Source organism: Rhinoraja longicauda, chromosome 21, assembly GCF_053455715.1.
Source record: "Rhinoraja longicauda isolate Sanriku21f chromosome 21, sRhiLon1.1, whole genome shotgun sequence".
NCBI lineage: Eukaryota > Metazoa > Chordata > Chondrichthyes > Rajiformes > Arhynchobatidae > Rhinoraja > Rhinoraja longicauda.
In genome coordinates this window covers 140,945-158,321 of record NC_135973.1, presented here as the reverse complement: position 1 = coordinate 158,321, position 17,377 = coordinate 140,945, and the positions used below count along the sequence as shown (strand labels likewise).

General features: G+C 42.0%; 1 protein-coding gene across 1 annotated transcript in view; it reads left to right on the top strand.

The window, feature by feature from the left end:
- Positions 1-17,377, top strand: part of smg1 (SMG1 nonsense mediated mRNA decay associated PI3K related kinase) — a 126,185-nt gene that overhangs the window by 19,820 nt on the left and 88,988 nt on the right. Inside the window, exons 6-18 of the mRNA XM_078417527.1 lie at positions 1,379-1,592; positions 1,923-2,048; positions 2,131-2,203; positions 2,441-2,538; positions 8,239-8,412; positions 8,862-9,086; positions 10,868-10,969; positions 11,718-11,987; positions 12,105-12,235; positions 13,296-13,457; positions 13,581-13,699; positions 13,782-13,869; positions 13,953-14,054. Coding sequence (XP_078273653.1) covers positions 1,379-1,592; positions 1,923-2,048; positions 2,131-2,203; positions 2,441-2,538; positions 8,239-8,412; positions 8,862-9,086; positions 10,868-10,969; positions 11,718-11,987; positions 12,105-12,235; positions 13,296-13,457; positions 13,581-13,699; positions 13,782-13,869; positions 13,953-14,054 — 1,884 coding nt within the window. The remainder of the gene's footprint in view (positions 1-1,378; positions 1,593-1,922; positions 2,049-2,130; positions 2,204-2,440; positions 2,539-8,238; positions 8,413-8,861; positions 9,087-10,867; positions 10,970-11,717; positions 11,988-12,104; positions 12,236-13,295; positions 13,458-13,580; positions 13,700-13,781; positions 13,870-13,952; positions 14,055-17,377) is intronic.

Below are 17,377 nucleotides of genomic sequence, written 5' to 3'. Positions count from 1 at the left end.
GGGGCTCATCATTTCTTATTCTCAGTTTATTTCTTTTCACTTCTTTCTCTCCTACATATTGGGTCTGAGTGTTTCCCTTTTCTGCCTCCTGCCTCACACACTGCCTATTAGCTATCTGTGTTTGAGTCCCTCCCCCCAACCGTACTAGTTTAAAGTCTCCGCAATTACCTTAGCAAATCTCCCCGCCAGGATATTGGTTCCTCTCAGGTTCAGATGCAACCTGTCCTTTTTGTACAGGTCATACTTCCCCCAGAAGAGGTCCCAATGATCCAGAAACTTGAATCCCTGCTCCCTGCACCAGTTCCTCAGCCATGTATTTATCCTCCACCTCACTCCATTCCTATTCTCACTATCGCGTGGCACAGGCAGTAAGCCTGAGATTATTGCTTTGGAAGTCCTTTTTTTTAACTCTCTTCCTAGCCCCCTAAATTCTCCTTTCAGGACCTCTTCCCTTATCCTACCTATATTGTTGGTACCTATATGTACCACGACCTCTGGCTCCTCCCCCTCCCCTTTCAGGATATCCTGGACACGCTCAGACACATCCCGGACACCGGCACCAGGGAGGCAAACCACCATCCGGGTCTCCCGACTGCGTCCACAGAATCGCCTATCTGACCCCCTCACTATAGAGTCCCCTATTACTATCGCTCTCCTCTTCCTTTCCCTACCCTTCTGAGCAACAGGGCCGGACTCCTTGCCAGAGGCCCGGGCACCGTCGCTGCCCCCAGGTAGGCTGTTCCCCCCAACAGTACTTAAACAGGAGTACTTATTTCCAAGGGGTACAGCCACCGGGGTACTCTCTAATCCCTGCCTCTGCTCCTTGCCCCCCCCTAACCGTGACCCACTTGTTTACCTCTCGTGGTCTTGGAGTGACCACCTCTCTGTAACTCCTATCTATAACCTCCTCACTCTCCCTGACCAGACGGAGGTCATCAATCTGCCGCTCCAGGTTCCTAATACGGTCCCTTAGGAGCCCCATCTCGTCGCACCTGGCGCAGATGTGGATGTCTGGAAGACTATCAGACTCCCAGATTCCCCACATCCGACACCCGGATGTCGGATTTTTTAACAATAGAAACAATTTTTAAAAAACTTTTTTCCCCTAAAATATGCAGCAAAATTCTCAAAGGTTTAATGTTTATTTCCCGCTTGGAAAGTACAAAAAGATTCATGAGCAAAGTTGCTTTTGTGCATCTCTTACCATAAAAATTTGGTTAATTCTCCACCTGTGACAAATTAGAGAACATTTCTGGTATCTAATTTGCCTTGTATACGTTTTTAAAAACAATCTTCTGTGGTTAGCTCTAACACCAATATGTTTTTGATTTATTAATTTCTATGCAGATATTAATATTATTGATTTTGTCTCTAACAGTAGTAAGCTACTCCATGAACTACGACAAGAAGGAGCTAGTTGTCTTGGCTTGCTGTGTGTATCTTTAAGTTATGAAGCTGAGAAGATCTTTAAATGGATTTTTAGCAAGTTTAGCTCTTCCACCAAAGATGAGGTAAAACTTCTATACTTGTGTGCTACCTACAAAGCACTGGAAACCGCAGGAGAAAAGAAGGCATTTTCATCTGTAATGCAGGTTAGTCTTAATTTTAAAATTTTATTCATAAGGAATGCTGAATGTCTTGGTACACATTCGTTTTAATTATTTGTAGAAACTAACTTGTGATCAAATACTATCTTTGTTTGTGATTGTGAAAAATTAGGGGAAAATTTGTTCAAAGATATACAGCATTTGTTGCAATAATTGAATTTTTCAAAGATTTGTGTGTAATCTTCATTGAAAATGTAATGTGCTTTAGAATTTCAAAAAAGCATGGAAAATGCAAACATATCTTTAGCGTCAAATGTACTCTTGCAATAGAATAGCATTTATTTTGTTGGTAATAAATAATCTTATTTTTCCTAGCTGGTGATGATCAGCCTACAGACTGTTTTGGAAAACGTGGATACCCCAGAGCTACTGTGCCAGTGTGTGAAATGTATTTTGTTGGTGGCCCGTTGTTATCCACATATATTTAGTACAAACTTTAGGGTAAGAATAATGAAGTGAATGGCATTTATATATTCTGGCATTTTAAGCTGCAAATTAATAATGATGCTTTTGAATTTTAAAGGACACTGTAGATATACTTGTTGGCTGGCATATAGATCACACCCAGAAGCAATCCCTCACGCAGCAGGTGTCAGGTACGTTGGTTTTATTAATTAAAATAGTATGTTCTCAGATTGTGACCGAATACATAAAGAAAATAACTAGCTAAATGACAGCTTATCAAGATGACATAGACAAGATAAAAAGGAGCACTTGAATAATTTAAAATTTGTCATTCATAACAAGCTAATCAATTAGATTTCATTTCACTTTATGTATTTGTATTAACAGCATTAAGATAACTTAAAAGGGGCATTTTGTGAATTCCATAGGTTGGCTGCAGTGTTTGGAGCAATTCTGGGTTGCTGATCTTGGATTTTCCACGACCCTTCTGGGACAGTTTTTGGAAGACATGGAGGCTTATGCTGAGGTATAACAGGCATATAGAAGTGTGAAAGGTGTGAAAATGAGGTTTATATTCAAGTAGAAAATAGGATATGTGTTACAGGGCACTATATATGCTTTTCTCTTTTCCATATCAATAGGGCAGCACAGCAATGCAGCAGTAGAGTTGCTGCGTTAGAATGCCAGAGACCCGGGTTCAATCCGGTCTCTATTTATACAGAGTTAGTGCATTCTCACTGTGACCGTGTGGGTTTACTCCGGGGTTTCTTCTCGCATTCCAAAGATGTATACTTTTGTAGATGAATCGACATCAGCAACTTGTCCCTTTACTGAAACAGTGTATGGTGATCGTTGGTGGGCGTGGACTCGTTGGGCCAAAGGGCTGTCTACCACATTGTATCTCTTAAAAACTAAGCATAAAAAATTAAATATGAGGTAAAATCTTTCTGAAAATCAAGTTTTTGCAGCTGTTTATCAAAGAGCGGTAGAACCAGAGTCTTTGGATTTTTTTAAGGCAGGGCTGATGATTTTAATGAGTGGGTATGAAAAACAATGATGAGCAGAATTGAATCCAGGACTCGGGTTGCAAACAAATTGCTGAAAAAAACCTAACCTAGACCCCACCTTGCCTAGCAACTACAGACCCATTTCCAAACTGCCATTCCTGTCAAAAGTCCTTGAAAAGGCAATTCTAAACCAATTAGTGCCCTACCTGCACCAAAACACCATCCTGGAAAGTTTCCAGTCAGGTTTCAGAGCCCACCACAGCACAGAGTCTGCCTTGTTGAAGGTACACAACGACCTGCTTCTCGCCATCGACACCGGCGACTGTGCAATCCTGCTCCTTCTCGACCTCAGCGCAGCGTTCGATACAGTGGACCACACCATCCTTATTGACCGTCTCCGGTACGCGGTTGGCATTGATGGCACTGCCCTGAGCTGGTTCGCTTCGTACCTCAAAGATAGGAGTTTCGCCATCAACATAGGCAGTTATTCCTCTGCTCCAGCTAGCCTCTCCTGCGGAGTTCCACAAGGCTGGAGCCTAGGCCCCATTCTCTTCTCTCTATACATGCTCCCCCTTGGCCAAATCATTCAAAGGCACGGCATTTCTTTCCACTGCTATGCCGATGACACTCAGCTTTACCTCCCCCTGAAACCCAACAACCAGTCAAATTTAAACAGCCTCTCACACTGCCTTGAGGACATAAAATGTTGGATGGCACAGAACTTCCTCCAATTAAATGAGAGCAAGTCTGAGGTCATCCTATTTGGCCCCCCCGACTCCATCAAATTGATAACAGGCAGTCTTGGAAGTCTATCCTGCCTAGTCAAACCGCATGTCAAAAACCTCGGCATGATATTTGACTCTGCATTAAAATTTGATAAGCAAGTCAACGCTGTGGTAAAAGCCAGCTTCTTCCAACTTCGTACCATAGCTAAAATCAAACCTTTCCTCCAATTCGATGACACAGAAAAAATCATTCACGCTTTCATTTCCTCCCGCCTAGACTACTGCAACTCCCTATACACTGGGACCAGCCAATCTTCCCTGTCCCGCCTGCAACTGGTCCAAAACGCCGCAGCGAGACTCCTGACGGGTACCCGTAAAAGGGACCACATCACCCCGATTCTGGCCTCTCTCCACTGGCTCCCTGTACGGTACAGAATCAACTTCAAGCTCCTCCTATTCACGTATAAAGCCCTAAATGGACACTCCCCCCCCCCCCCCCCCTACATCAAAAATCTTCTAACCCCCCTCTCTAACTCCAGGTCCCTCAGGTCGGCCGACTTGGGGCTACTCACTATCCCGCGGTCTAGGCTTAAGCTCAGGGGTGACCGCGCTTTTGCGGTTACAGCTCCTAGACTGTGGAACAGCATCCCTCTCCCCATCAGAACTGCCCCCTCCATCGACTCCTTTAAGTCCAGGCTCAAAACCTATTTCTACTCCCTAGCGTTTGAGGCTCATTGAGGAGGCGCTGTGAACTGTTTGCGTGCTACTGTATGTTTCATTTTTTTTCCCATTGGAACCTAATCAGATGTACAGCACTTTGGTCAACGTGGGTTGTTTTTAAATGTGCTATACAAATAAAATTGACTTGACTTGACTTGATAATCAATAGACAATAGGTGCAGGAGTAGGCCTTTCGGCCCTTCTAACCAGCACTACCATTCACCGTGATCATGGTTGATCATCCACAATCAGTACCCCGTTCCTGCCTTCTCCCCATATCCCTTGACTCCGCTTTCATTAAGAGCTCTATCTAACTCTCTCTTGAAAGCACCAGGGGATCCATAGTTCCGCAGCTTCACAACTCTCCGAGTGAAAAGGTTTTTCCTCATCTCCGTTCTAAATGGCCTACCCCTTATTCTTAAACTGTGGCCCCTGGTTCGGGACTCCCCCAACATCGGGAACATGTTTCCTGCCTCTCGCGTGTCCAATCCCTTAATAATTTTACATGTTTCAATATGATTCCCTCTCATCCTTCTAAATTCCAGAGTATACAAGGCCAGTCACATAGAAACATAGAAAATAGGTGCAGGAGTAGGCCATTCGGCCCTTCGAGCCTGCACCGCCATTCAATATGATCATGGCTGATCATCCAGCTCAGTAACCTGTACCTGCCTTCTCTCCATACTCCCTGATCCCTTTAGCAAAAAGGGTCACATCTAACTCCCTCTTAAATATAACCAATGAACTGGCCTCAACTACCTTCTGTGGCAGAGAATTCCACAGACTCACCACTCTCTGTGTGAAGAAATGTTTTCTCATCTCGGTCCTAAAAGACTTCCCCCTTATCCTTAAGCTGTGACCCCTGGTTCTGGACTCCCCCAACATCGGGAACAATCTTCCCGCATCTTGCCTCTCCAACCCCTTAAGAATTTTATATGTTTCTATAAGATCCCCCCTCAGTCTTCTAAATTCCAGCGAGTACAAGCCCAGTCTATCCAGTCTTTCCTCATATGCAAGTCCCGCCATCCCAGGGATTAATCTGGTGAACCTTCTCTGTACTCCCTCTAAGGCAAGAACGTCTTTCCTCAGGTTAGGAGACCAAAACTGCACACAATACTCCAGGTGCGGTCTCACCAAGGCCCTGTACAACTGCAGCAGAACCTCCCTGCTCCTAAACTCAAATCCTCTTGCTATGAATGCCAACATACCATTCGCTCATAACCTCACATTTATCCACATTATATTGCATCTGCCATGCATTTGCCCACTCGCCTAATCTATCCAAGTCACTCTGCAGCCTCCTAGCATCCTCCTCGCAGCTAACACTGCCACCCAGCTTCGTGTCATCCGCAAACTTAGAGATGTTGCATTCAATTCCCTCGTCCAAATCATTAATATACACTGTAAATAACTGGGGTCCCAGCACTGAGCCTTGCGGTACCCCACTAGTCACTGCCTGCCATTCCGAAAAGGACCCGTTTATTCCTACTCTTTGCTTCCTGTCCGCCAACCAATTTTCTATCCACCTCAACACTGAACCCTCAATACCGTGTGCTTTAAGTTTGTACACCAATCTCCTATGTGGGACCTTGTCGAAGGCCTTCTGAAAGTCCAGATATAACACATCGACTGGTTCTCCCTTATCCACTCTACTAGTTACATCCTCGAAAAATTCTATAAGATTCGTCAGACATGATTTGCCTTTTGTAAATCCATGCTGACTTTGTCCGATGATTTCACCACTTTCCAAATGTGATGCTATCACATCTTTAATAACTGACTCTAGCATTTTCCCCACTACCGATGTTAGGCTAACTGGTCTATAATTCCCCGTTTTCTCTCTCCCTCCCTTTTTAAAAAGTGGGGTTACATTAGCTACCCTCCAGTCCTCAGGAACTACTCCAGAATCTAAGGAGTTTTGAAAAATTATCACTAGTGCATCCACTATTTCTGAGGCTACTTCCTTAAGCACTCTGGGATGCAGCCTATCTGGCCCTGGGGATTTATCTGCCTTTAATCCATTTAATTTACCTAACACCACTTCCCGACTAACCTGGATTTCCCTCAGTTCCTCCATCTCATTAGACCCCCGGTCCCCCGCTATTTCCGGCAGATGGTTTATGTCTTCCTTAGTGAAGACAGAACCAAAGTATTTGTTCAATTGGTCTGCCATCTCCTTGTTCCCTATGATCAATTCACCTTTTTCCGACTGCAAGGGACCTACATTTGTCTTAACTAATCTTTTTCTCTTGACATATCTATAAAAGCTTTTGCAGTCAGTTTTTATGTTCCTTGCCGGTTTTCCCTCATAATCTATTTTCCCTTTCCTAATGAAGCCCTTTGTCCTCCTCTGCTGGACTCTGAATTTCTCCCAGTCCTCTGGTATGCTACTTTTTCTGGCTAATCTGTATGCTTCATCTTTTGTTTTAATACTATCCTTGATTTCCCTTGTTAGCCACGGATGCACTACCTTTCCTGGTTTGTTCTTTTGCCAAACTGGGATGAACACTTGTTGTAGTTCATCCATGCGACCTTTAAATGCCTTCCATTGCATGTCCACCGTCAACCCTTTCAGCATCAATTACCAGTCTATCTTGGACAATTCACGCCTCATACCCTCAAAGTTACCTTTCTTTAAGTTCAGAACACTTGTTTCTGTATTGACTTTGTTACTCTCCAGTCTTTCAACATACCACAGTCCTGCCATCCTGGGAATTAACCTCGTGAACCTACACTGCACTCCCTCAATAGTAAGAATGTCCTTCCTCAAATTTGGAGACCAAAACTGCGCACAATACTCCAGGTGTGGTCTCACTAGGGCCCTGTACAACTATAGAAGGACCTCTTTGTTCCTATACTCAACTCCTCTTGTTATGAAGGCTAACATTCCATTAGCTTTCTTCACTGCCTGCTGTACCTGCATGCTTACTTTCAGTGTCTGATGACCAAGGACACCCAGATCTCGTTGTACTTCCCCTTTTCCTAACTTGACACCATTCAGATAATAATCTGCCTTCCTGTTCTTACCACCAAACTGGATAACCTCACATTTATCCACATTAAACTGCATCTGCCAAGCATCTGCCCACTCGCACAACCTGTCCAAGTTACCCTGCATCCTCGTAGCATTCCCCTCACACTTCACACTGCCACCCACCTTTGTGTCATCTGCAAATTTGCTAATGTTACTTTTAATCCCTTCATCTAAGTCATTAATGTATATTGTAAATAGCTGCGGTCCCAGCACCGAGCATTGCGGTACCCCACTAGTCACTAATGCCTGCCATTCTGAAATGGACCCATTTATCCCTATTCTTTGTTTCCTGTCTGCCAACCAATTTTCTATCCATGTCACTACCCTACCCCCAATACCATGTCCTCTAATTTTGCCCACTAATCTCCGATGTGGGACCTTATCAAAGGCTTTCTGAAAGTCCAGGTACACTTACAATCAAATTTAATGATGCCGACTGGCGGTGTAGAATGACCTATTCCTGCTTGTTCATATGTTACTCACATCTTTAAACAAAATTGCAGTTAATTTGTTGATGTGCTTCTCATTCATAAGTATTGAGCAGTTGCAGCGAATGAGATTCATCTGCGGCAGGAATTACTTTTCGACATGACTTGGATGTATAATGAAATCTTATCAGTTTTGGCTGTGGATTGCAAAGGTGAAAAATGACTAGTCTTCAAACACTAGATGTTATAATGTCCAGAAGATTGCTTCCTTTACAGCTCTAAAATGATCAAATTCTGTTTTTTAACTTTCAGGATCTCAGTAATGTGGCTTCTGGTGATGTTGTTGATGAGGACATTCCACCACCTTCAGTCTCATTACCAAAATTAGCAGCACTACTCAGAGTGTTCAGCACTGTAGTAAGAAGTATTGGAGAGCGTTTCAGCCCGATTCGAGGACCTCCAATCACCGAGGCTTATGTGACAGATGTAAGAATGTGTTCAGAGCAATTTTTTGTTTTCATCGATTGTCACTGGCCATGGAAAATGTTATTTGGAACTAGTCATTCAATTTTTTAAAAGGGTCTGCCTAGATTTTTTTTTAAATCTGAGACTTTATGATGGGGGGGGGGGGGTTGATGGGAGGTGTCAACATGGCTGTCATTGAATAAGTAGTATAAGAAAATAACTGCAGATGCTGGTACAAATTGATTTATTCACAAAATGCTGGAGTAACTCAGCAGGTCAGGCAGCATCTCGGGAGAGAAGGAATGGGTGACGTTTCGGGTCGAGACCCTTCTTGAATAAGTAGTAACCTGTTTTATATAAAGTTGATAGTTTTTTTAATTGAGCTCCTAACCATAAGTTGTTCACAAATCACTACTTATTTACTGAATTTGCACTGCCTATTTAAATTTGTGTATTTCTTTTAACTCTAGATCCTGCTCAGAGTAGTGAATTGTGTGACCACAGCGAAACAAGTTTTCTTTTCTGAGGCAGTTTTGACAGCTGCAAATGAGTGTGTCTGTGTTTTGTTGGGAAGCATGGACTCAGACATAGCCAAACATTGTGAGATTACCATTAATTATGGGTTGGACCAGCTGGATGGTTGTCAAATGTTTGGTGCTGAGTATATCATCTCTGTCTTGAACCTGTTGACCCTGGTGAGTCTCTAGCATAAATTTCTGAACCAGTTAATGTGATTAGCTTTAGTGATACGATTTCACCCTCAACTCAATGTTTAACATTTATTTCAAGAAAATAATGTATTTCTTTAGCATGTTTCACAATCTTAAAATACCCCGATGTTTTGCACAGCCAGTGAAGTATTTGGAAATGTTCCGACTGTTGAAGAGAAACTTCAAAAATGTGTCCACCACATCTCTGGATTAAAATGAGATAAAGGTCCATATGGTTGCTGTGATGTTGGGTGGGGTGGGTTGTAGATTTTGGCCCGAATATCAGAAATCCCCCACTTTTCAAGAGAAAAGCTTGCAAGGATCTGGGAGCGCAACTATGGACTCAATTCAATATCTTAAAGATTGTGGCTTTAATTTCTGTAAACTGAAAGAGTGAGGTGATGCATTGTAGGAGGAATAATAAGACTGTGGTTTACACAGCAAATGAAAGCATTATTCAACGTTCATGTTCAAGGATTCATGAAGGTAATAGTATCAGTACATAAGCTGGGTAAGGCATACTGGATACCTATTATTAGCCAGGGAATAGAGTATGAAACCAGGTAAGTAATGGTACAGCTGTATGAAACATTAAGGAGACACGGAACTGCAGATGCCATTTATCGAGCAAAAAATCAAAGTACTGGAGGAACTCTAGTAGGTCAGGCAGCATTTCTGGAGGGATGTAGATGTTTCTTTATTCTGAAGAATGTGACTTGAAATGTTATCTGTCCGTTTGGCTCCACAAATGCTACCCCACCTGCTGAGTTCCTTCCAGGACTTTGGTTTTTGCTTTTATATAAAAAGTTAGATAGGCCACTGCTGCAATACTCTGTGCATGTCTCGTCATCTCACTATAGAAAGGATGTGATCGCAGTGAAGGTGTTGAGGAAATTCAACAGAATGTTGCTTGACCTGGAGTCTTTAAGTAATGGAGAGGTGTTGAAGGGACGAGATAGACTGATCATTTTCCTCAAAGAGGAGGAGGCGGAATGAGTTATGCAAAATTGACGGACGTGGGGCACTTAACGCGGAACTTCTCTTTGAAGTTTAAAATGAGAAGGCACGGAATTAAAGTAAGGGGTAGGGGATTTAGAGGGGAGGAACATTTTATTTCTACTGAGGGAATGGTGGAAGCAGGCACTTGCACAGTAGTGTAGGATTGAGATGAACACTAGGAATGCAGTGACATAGAAGGCAAAGGGTCAAGTGCAGGAAATGGGTTAGTGTCGGTAGGTACGTGATGGTTAGCGTGGATGCTGCAGGCCTGATTCCCTGTAGTAAGTCTCTTGATACCAAAGATACTAGAGGAGCAAGATGGACCACTCCGTTGAAATCACCTATACTAAAGTGTAGTACGCAAAGGAGCGTAACATCCGCCATTTTAGTAGGTAAAACCCGCGGTTCGCTATGCCTCTCACAGTGTACTCAGTGTTTTGGGGGAACAGTATGTGTGATGATACCATTAAAATGTAGAATATATATCATCTATCAACTCACAGATTTTTGTTATTTTTCTTTTTAAATGTTTCTGCCTACTAAAATGGCGCCATGACATATTACGGTTTTTAAGGTCGAGTGGTCTATCTTGCTCTGCTCTAATATCTTTACTTGAGACTACTGTGCTCAAATCTGAAATGGAGCTTGAATCAGCAATCTTCTGATTTCAGCGGCAAGAGTGTTACTAATGAGCAATTTGTTTAATCTTTTAGGACAATTCTCCTGCGTTTTAATAAATTGTATAAATACCAAAACATTTTTTTCAGATTGTGGAACAAATAAATACAAAATTGCCAGCATCATTTGTTGAAAAATTGTTTTCACCAGATTCCAAGCTACTTCAGCTCCGCTTTCATAGGGAAAAGGAGGTAAGGCTAAGGATAGATGAGAATTATTTTGATAATTTATAAGCACCCTTTTTGATGGTTGCCTTAATGATTTTTTTTCTTAAAGCCATTGCTGAAGGCTTTAATTTCATTTCACAATAGACTATATTCAAATATAAGGCTTGTAATATTATGATTTTTTTATGGTCTATTTATAATGTTTTGAGTTTCATTCTTGTGTGTTTTTAAACAAAAAAGGTTATATTTGAATTGAATATTGTACATCTGCAGACAGAAGAATTGGTATTGCAGTAAAAAGGGAAATACTAGAAATAACATGTGAAGACAGCACAAGGAGAAAAACTTGATCTCCACGGATGCTGCATGATTTGAGTATTTCCTATGGCTTCAGATGAGCAGCACACATGTGGTACCCTCCCATTGTGTTGAAATTACTGGCCTTTTGCAATCAGACTGCACTGGGATCAACTGCATGATCTTCTGCTGGGGGCCTGGTTCCCAGCACTGACTTGGCTCAGTGCAGTACAGGGGTTTCTTTGGTACAGACAGCTGTTGCTTTCACCAGTTACTTTGGCAGCTGGGGAGGCCCTGCCCCAGGTTTGCCAGCTGTTAAATTCATCATTTGCACTCAACAAACACTTGGGACTTCTTTAAACAAAAGTTAAAATTAAAAATATTTCTAGAAATGTACAGCATTTTTATATTATTTGAGATACTTTGAAAAATAGTTATGAAATTATATTTTACAGAACTTTTTATTCCTATATAGGTTGTATCAGCAGCACAGTTTGTATATCAAGCTGTATTAAGCCTGAAGAATATTCCTGTTTTAGAAACTGCCTACAAACTGATTTTGGGGGAAATTACTTGTGCACTGAACAGTCTCCTTCAAAACCTGGCACTTCCTTCTGTCTGTTCAGAGATACACCATGAATCTTTCACGGACATTACTTTCAAAGAAGAGAGTGCAGAGTTTATTGTACTATTTGACTTAAGTGCCCTTACTACAATTGGAAATGCAAAAAATTCTTTGATTGGTGTAAGTATACTCTCATTAATTTTGTATGAAATAAAAAATGACATATTTTGAAATTTCAAAAATATATCTTTGTAAATGGAATTATTTTCAACAATGCCCCGTGGCTTTTCTTTGCAGATGTGGGCTCTTTCTCCTACAATGTTTGCCCTCCTCAGCGATAATCTTACCGTTGTACATGCATACCTTGCAGTTCATTATCCTGCCATCCAGTATGGAGTCCTGTACACTTTATATTCCCATTGTACAAGGTATGGTGAGCTTTGGCTGGTCATGGCAAATATAATTTTGTTTTTGAGTTGTCCTTGAAATTGGTTGGGAAATATTAGTTTAGTGTATTAAGAAATTGGCTCAACAGTAGTGTTGCTGCCTTATAGCACCAGAGACTTGGGTACGATCCTGACTATGGGTGCTGTCTGTACAGAGTTTGCACGTTCTCCCAATGACTCGGTCGGTTTCCTTCAGGTGCTCTGGTTTCCTTCCACATTCCAAAGACGCGCAGGTTTGTAGGTTAATTGGCTTGTGAAAATTGTCCCCAGTGTGTAGGATATAACTAGTGTACATGTGATCACTAGTTGGTGTGGACTTAGTGGGCCAAAGGGCGTGTTTCCACGTTGTATCTCTAAACAACACCATTGGTCAGCAAAATAAATTAAGGCATGCCAAAAAACATATTGGAAGTTTAGGACTGATGGGTAGATTAAACTGTTTAAGCTTATTGGGTGCAGTGGAAAATTGCCAACTTATGGTATTTGGCATACGTTCACCAAAGTCTTAACTTTTTCTACCGTAAAACTTTATAGGTAAATAAAGAGATCACCTGTACTATATTTAGAAATTTCACAAAAATATTAAAAGTTGTCCATTTAGTATGTAACCTGTGGAAAGAACTTATCATATCATATCATATCATATATCATATCATATATATACAGCCGGAAACAGGCCTTTTCGGCCCTCCAAGTCCGTGCCGCCCAGTGATCCCCGTACATTAACACTATCCTACACCCACTAGGGACAATTTTTACAATTTTTTTACATTTACCCAGCCAATTAACCTACATACCTGTACGTCTTTGGAGTGTGGGAGGAAACCGAAGATCTCGGAGAAAACCCACGCAGGTCACGGGGAGAACGTACAAACTCCTTACAGTGCAGCACCCGTAGTCAGGATCGAACCTGAGTCTCCGGCGCTGCATTCGCTGTAAAGCAGCAACTCTACCGCTGCGCTACCGTGCCGCCCTGGCAATTTTGATGCATTCACAAAATCCCATTCAGATTCACATTAAAAATTGTTTGTTCTATTTACAGACATGACCATTTCATATCTAGCAGTCTAAGTACATCATCGCCCTCTCTGTTTGATGGAGCCGTGATCAGCACTGTCACCATGGCAACTAAGAAACACTTTCCCATCATTCTGAATCTTCTAGGAACATTGCTCACAAAAGATATCTTGAATAGCGATGCAAGGTAAAGCAGATTTGCTTTCCAATGAAGAATAAATGTATATTTAATAGATTTTGTTGTAATTTATTGAACGCAGAAAAACATTGTTCTAGCTTTCACTTTGGAAACCTGTTTTTTTTGTGTCAGGAAATTATTACTAACCTGGGCATTAGAAGTAACAGTTTTAATGAAGAAATCAGAAACTTACGCTCCCTTATTTGCACTCTCGTCTTTTCACAAGTTCTGCAAAGGATTGTTATCAAATGGTAAGAATTCTATTGCTTAATAATTAAATTGCCATGTTGTTAAAAGTTGGAACTCTTATCCTGCTTTTTTTTTTAAATGCAGCTGTTCATGAAGATACTTCTATCTGCTTACAAGCCTGCAGCAGCCTACAGACTGTTTCTACATCCTTGCCAAACGACCTTCTGCAAAGGTAGAATTCTCACTATTTGAGCATTTATTTGTATGGATTTTTTAATTATTTGAAATTGCAGTTAATATTGATTTTGTTTGTAGATGTGTAGATGTATGCCGAGTGCAGTTAGTCCATTGTGGAGTTCGTGTAAGGCAGGCTTTTGGGAAACTTTTGAAGACTATTCCCCTGGATGTTGCTTTAAGGTATGATGACTATTAAATATTAGTTAACATTGATTTTAAATATAACTAGACTAGTAAATCCGAGTTTTTAAACTGCATATGTAATTGAAACAAGCATACTTACGGTGCATATTAAATCAGTAAAATCTCACTTTAAGACAGAGTCACACAACTTTACTACAACTTTTCATCTTTACTACAACTAAACTACAAAACCACTGACTCCTACCGGTCGGTACCTGGATTATATCCTGTTTGCCAGTCCTTTCTCTGTTTCTCCCCCTCATCACATGGTCTTCTACTCTAGGACTTTGGAGACATCATCTTTCAGGAAAGGATTTCCACCCCACTTTGAATGGTCATGCCCTCACCTACATCTCCATTTCCTGCACACCTGCTCCTCCCCCAATCTCCTCAGCAGACAGAATCGGGGTAGTCCACTTGGTCTTTGCTTTTTACCCCTTTAGCTTTGGCATCCAGCACATCATTTTTTGCCACTTCTACAATTTACAACAATATCCCACCACTTGTGACAGCTTCCCATCTCTACTTGCCATACAGACCATTCTCTCTGACCCCCTGGTTTGTTAATCCCTCCCCCTCCCCAAGCACTTTCCTGCGCAACTGTGGGTGGTCTAATGTATGTACACCTTCACCCTTGCCACCATCCGGGGACCCATAAAGTTCTTCCAGGTGAGGCAGAGATTTGCATGCACCTTCTTGAACCTCGTCTATTGCATTCAGTGCTCTATGTGGCCTTTTCTGTATTAGTGAGTCCAAAGGCTGATCAGGCAACTGTCTCCCTTGGACACCTGGAGTACACGGATGCGTGTCATTTCAATAACACATCAATTCAATGGCCTCCCTCAGTCCCTCATCCTCAGATCCTCCTACCCAGGCATGTGAATTTTCTGGGTTTCCGCTGATTTCCGCGTTTTTAAAATCAATTTTCCGCACTTTTTGCATGATTTCTGCGTTTTTCACTTTGCCAAAATCGCATTTACCAACGGAGAAATCGGATTTTAAAAAAAAGGGAAAAAAAGAAAATAAACACTAGGGTTCCGCTAGAGGTCGCTAGGGGTTCCGTGAGAAATAGCCGCTAATCATTGAAATCCGGACAAAATTATGAGAGCCCACTTGAAATCCCCCAGCCCTGGAAGTCTCCCCGAAAATGTGGCACCTGGAAAGACAAGGCAGCCAATCTCGACCTCATCGGGACTTCCACGGCCAATCGGTGGGTTGAATTTGCAACCTGCGGCCGGGGCACTGGAACTCCAGCCCAGTTGGAGCCAGCACATCTATCCCCTTAGCCGAGTTCCTTGACTGGCTGGATAAACCAGCATGGCTCTGGAACCAAGAGTGCCAGAAAATCAGTGGTGGAACTGTGATGAGTAAATATTAAATTTATGTGCAAGATTATATAACTAAATTAATAAAAATAATAATGTTATTAGTATACAGTGGCATATTCACATTATTTTGTAATGTCCATTTTTACTTTGAAATTTACTAAAAGAGGCTTGAAACTGGCAATTTTGTGTGTAAATTTTCAAAATTTCCCCAATTTTTTTACCCGACTGTACGCCTCGCCAAAGCGCTCGGCTCTTTTCCTCTTTTTTGACCTCGCTCACATGCCTGCTACCCATATCCCTTTGCATAACACCCTGCCCCCACTCATTCCCCACCCAATCCAATTGTGCATTTCCCATCAGGCACCCGGCCCATCCTATTCTCATCTGCCCATTCCACCCTCCCTTTTTTAAATTCCTTTACCGTCATATTCCGTCATCTGCAGTGACTAATTACCTCCTGTAAACACGTCACAGCCTCTGGTTATCTCACCACCACAAGTTATAGGAGTAGAATTAGGCCATTCAGCCCATCGAGTCTACTCCGCCATTCAAACATGGCTCAAGAATTTGTCTATCTCTGCCTTAAAAATATCCACTGACTTAGTCTCCAAAGCCCTCTGTGGCAATGAGTTCCACAAATTAACTACCCTCTGATTAAAGTAGTTCCTCCTCAACTTTCTAAATTCTGAGGCTATGATCTCTGATCCTAGACACTCCCACCAGTGGAAACATCCTTTCCACATCCACTCTTTCAATGCCTTTCATTATGCTGTAAGTTTCAATGTCCCTGTCAACCTTCTGAACTCCAGCGTGTAGAAGCCCCGTGCTGTCACGTGCTCATCATGTGCTAATCCACTCATTCCTCAAATCATTGTTGTAAACCACTCTGGACGTTCATCAGCACCAAACCTCCCCTCCTCCCTAACCCTTTCCACCAATTCACCCCTCACCCGGAGAGGACATGTCCAGCATATAGGGAACTGTCCACTCTTTCAGTCCAGAGGAAGTGTCTTGATCCTAAACGCTGACAGTCCAATTGCCCCCAGATGCTGCTGACCTGCTGAGATCCTCCGATCTTTTTTTTTCTCCAAATTTCGTTTTAAATTGCAGTGGCTGGCTATTTATTCACTTGATCTGTTGTCATTTACACTAAGGATTTTGCATCCTAGTTTTACAGATGCATGCCTATGTTTCTACTTAATTGTTAGGAGTTTGAACCAACCAACAAAATTTAAAAAATTGTGCAAAGAATATCTTCCATTTTGTTCAAGATGAAATTGTGTTGGAAATACTCGGCTTGGTAGCATCCGTTTATAGAGAAGCCAGTTTTAGTTCCTGACTTTTCATCAGAAGTGGCACAAGTTAGAGATGTCTAGCTTTTAAGGTGTGACAAATGGGAGTAATAAATAAAAAGCATGGTCTAATGAGCTGGAAATCGGGAAGGATTAAATAACAAAATGGATATTGCAATGCAAAACAAGGAGTTGTTATCCTTGGGTTGCTGATCCCACTCGAGTAGCTTACCCAGTGATATGAAGATGTGAATTTTACAACCCCACCCCGCCTCGGTACTCACCCATTTCTGCCCCAATCCCCTTCCACCGTTATCCCTCCCTCTGGCTTTACATTCCACTCTTCACTCCTTATCTTACATCATTTTGTCTCCTGTTTATATCTAGCCTTTGTCCACCCATCTGCCAATCAAAACCTCCCTCACCTGTATCTACCTGTTGCTAAATGAAAACTAACTGTTAGAAATTCCTGGCCCTTGAAGAAACTGGATTGTCCACTGAAAATCGTTAATATATGCGATATGCAAGATTAAATGTATCTGGTCCTTTGTCCCGCCTCCCTGACATCAGTCTGAAGAAGGGTCTCGACCCGAAACGTCACCCATTCCTTCTCTCCCGAGATGCTGCCTGACCTGCTGAGTTACTCCAGCATTTTGTGGTTAAAAGTCATAACTCTGCTTTATCGAATTGCCTCTTAGTT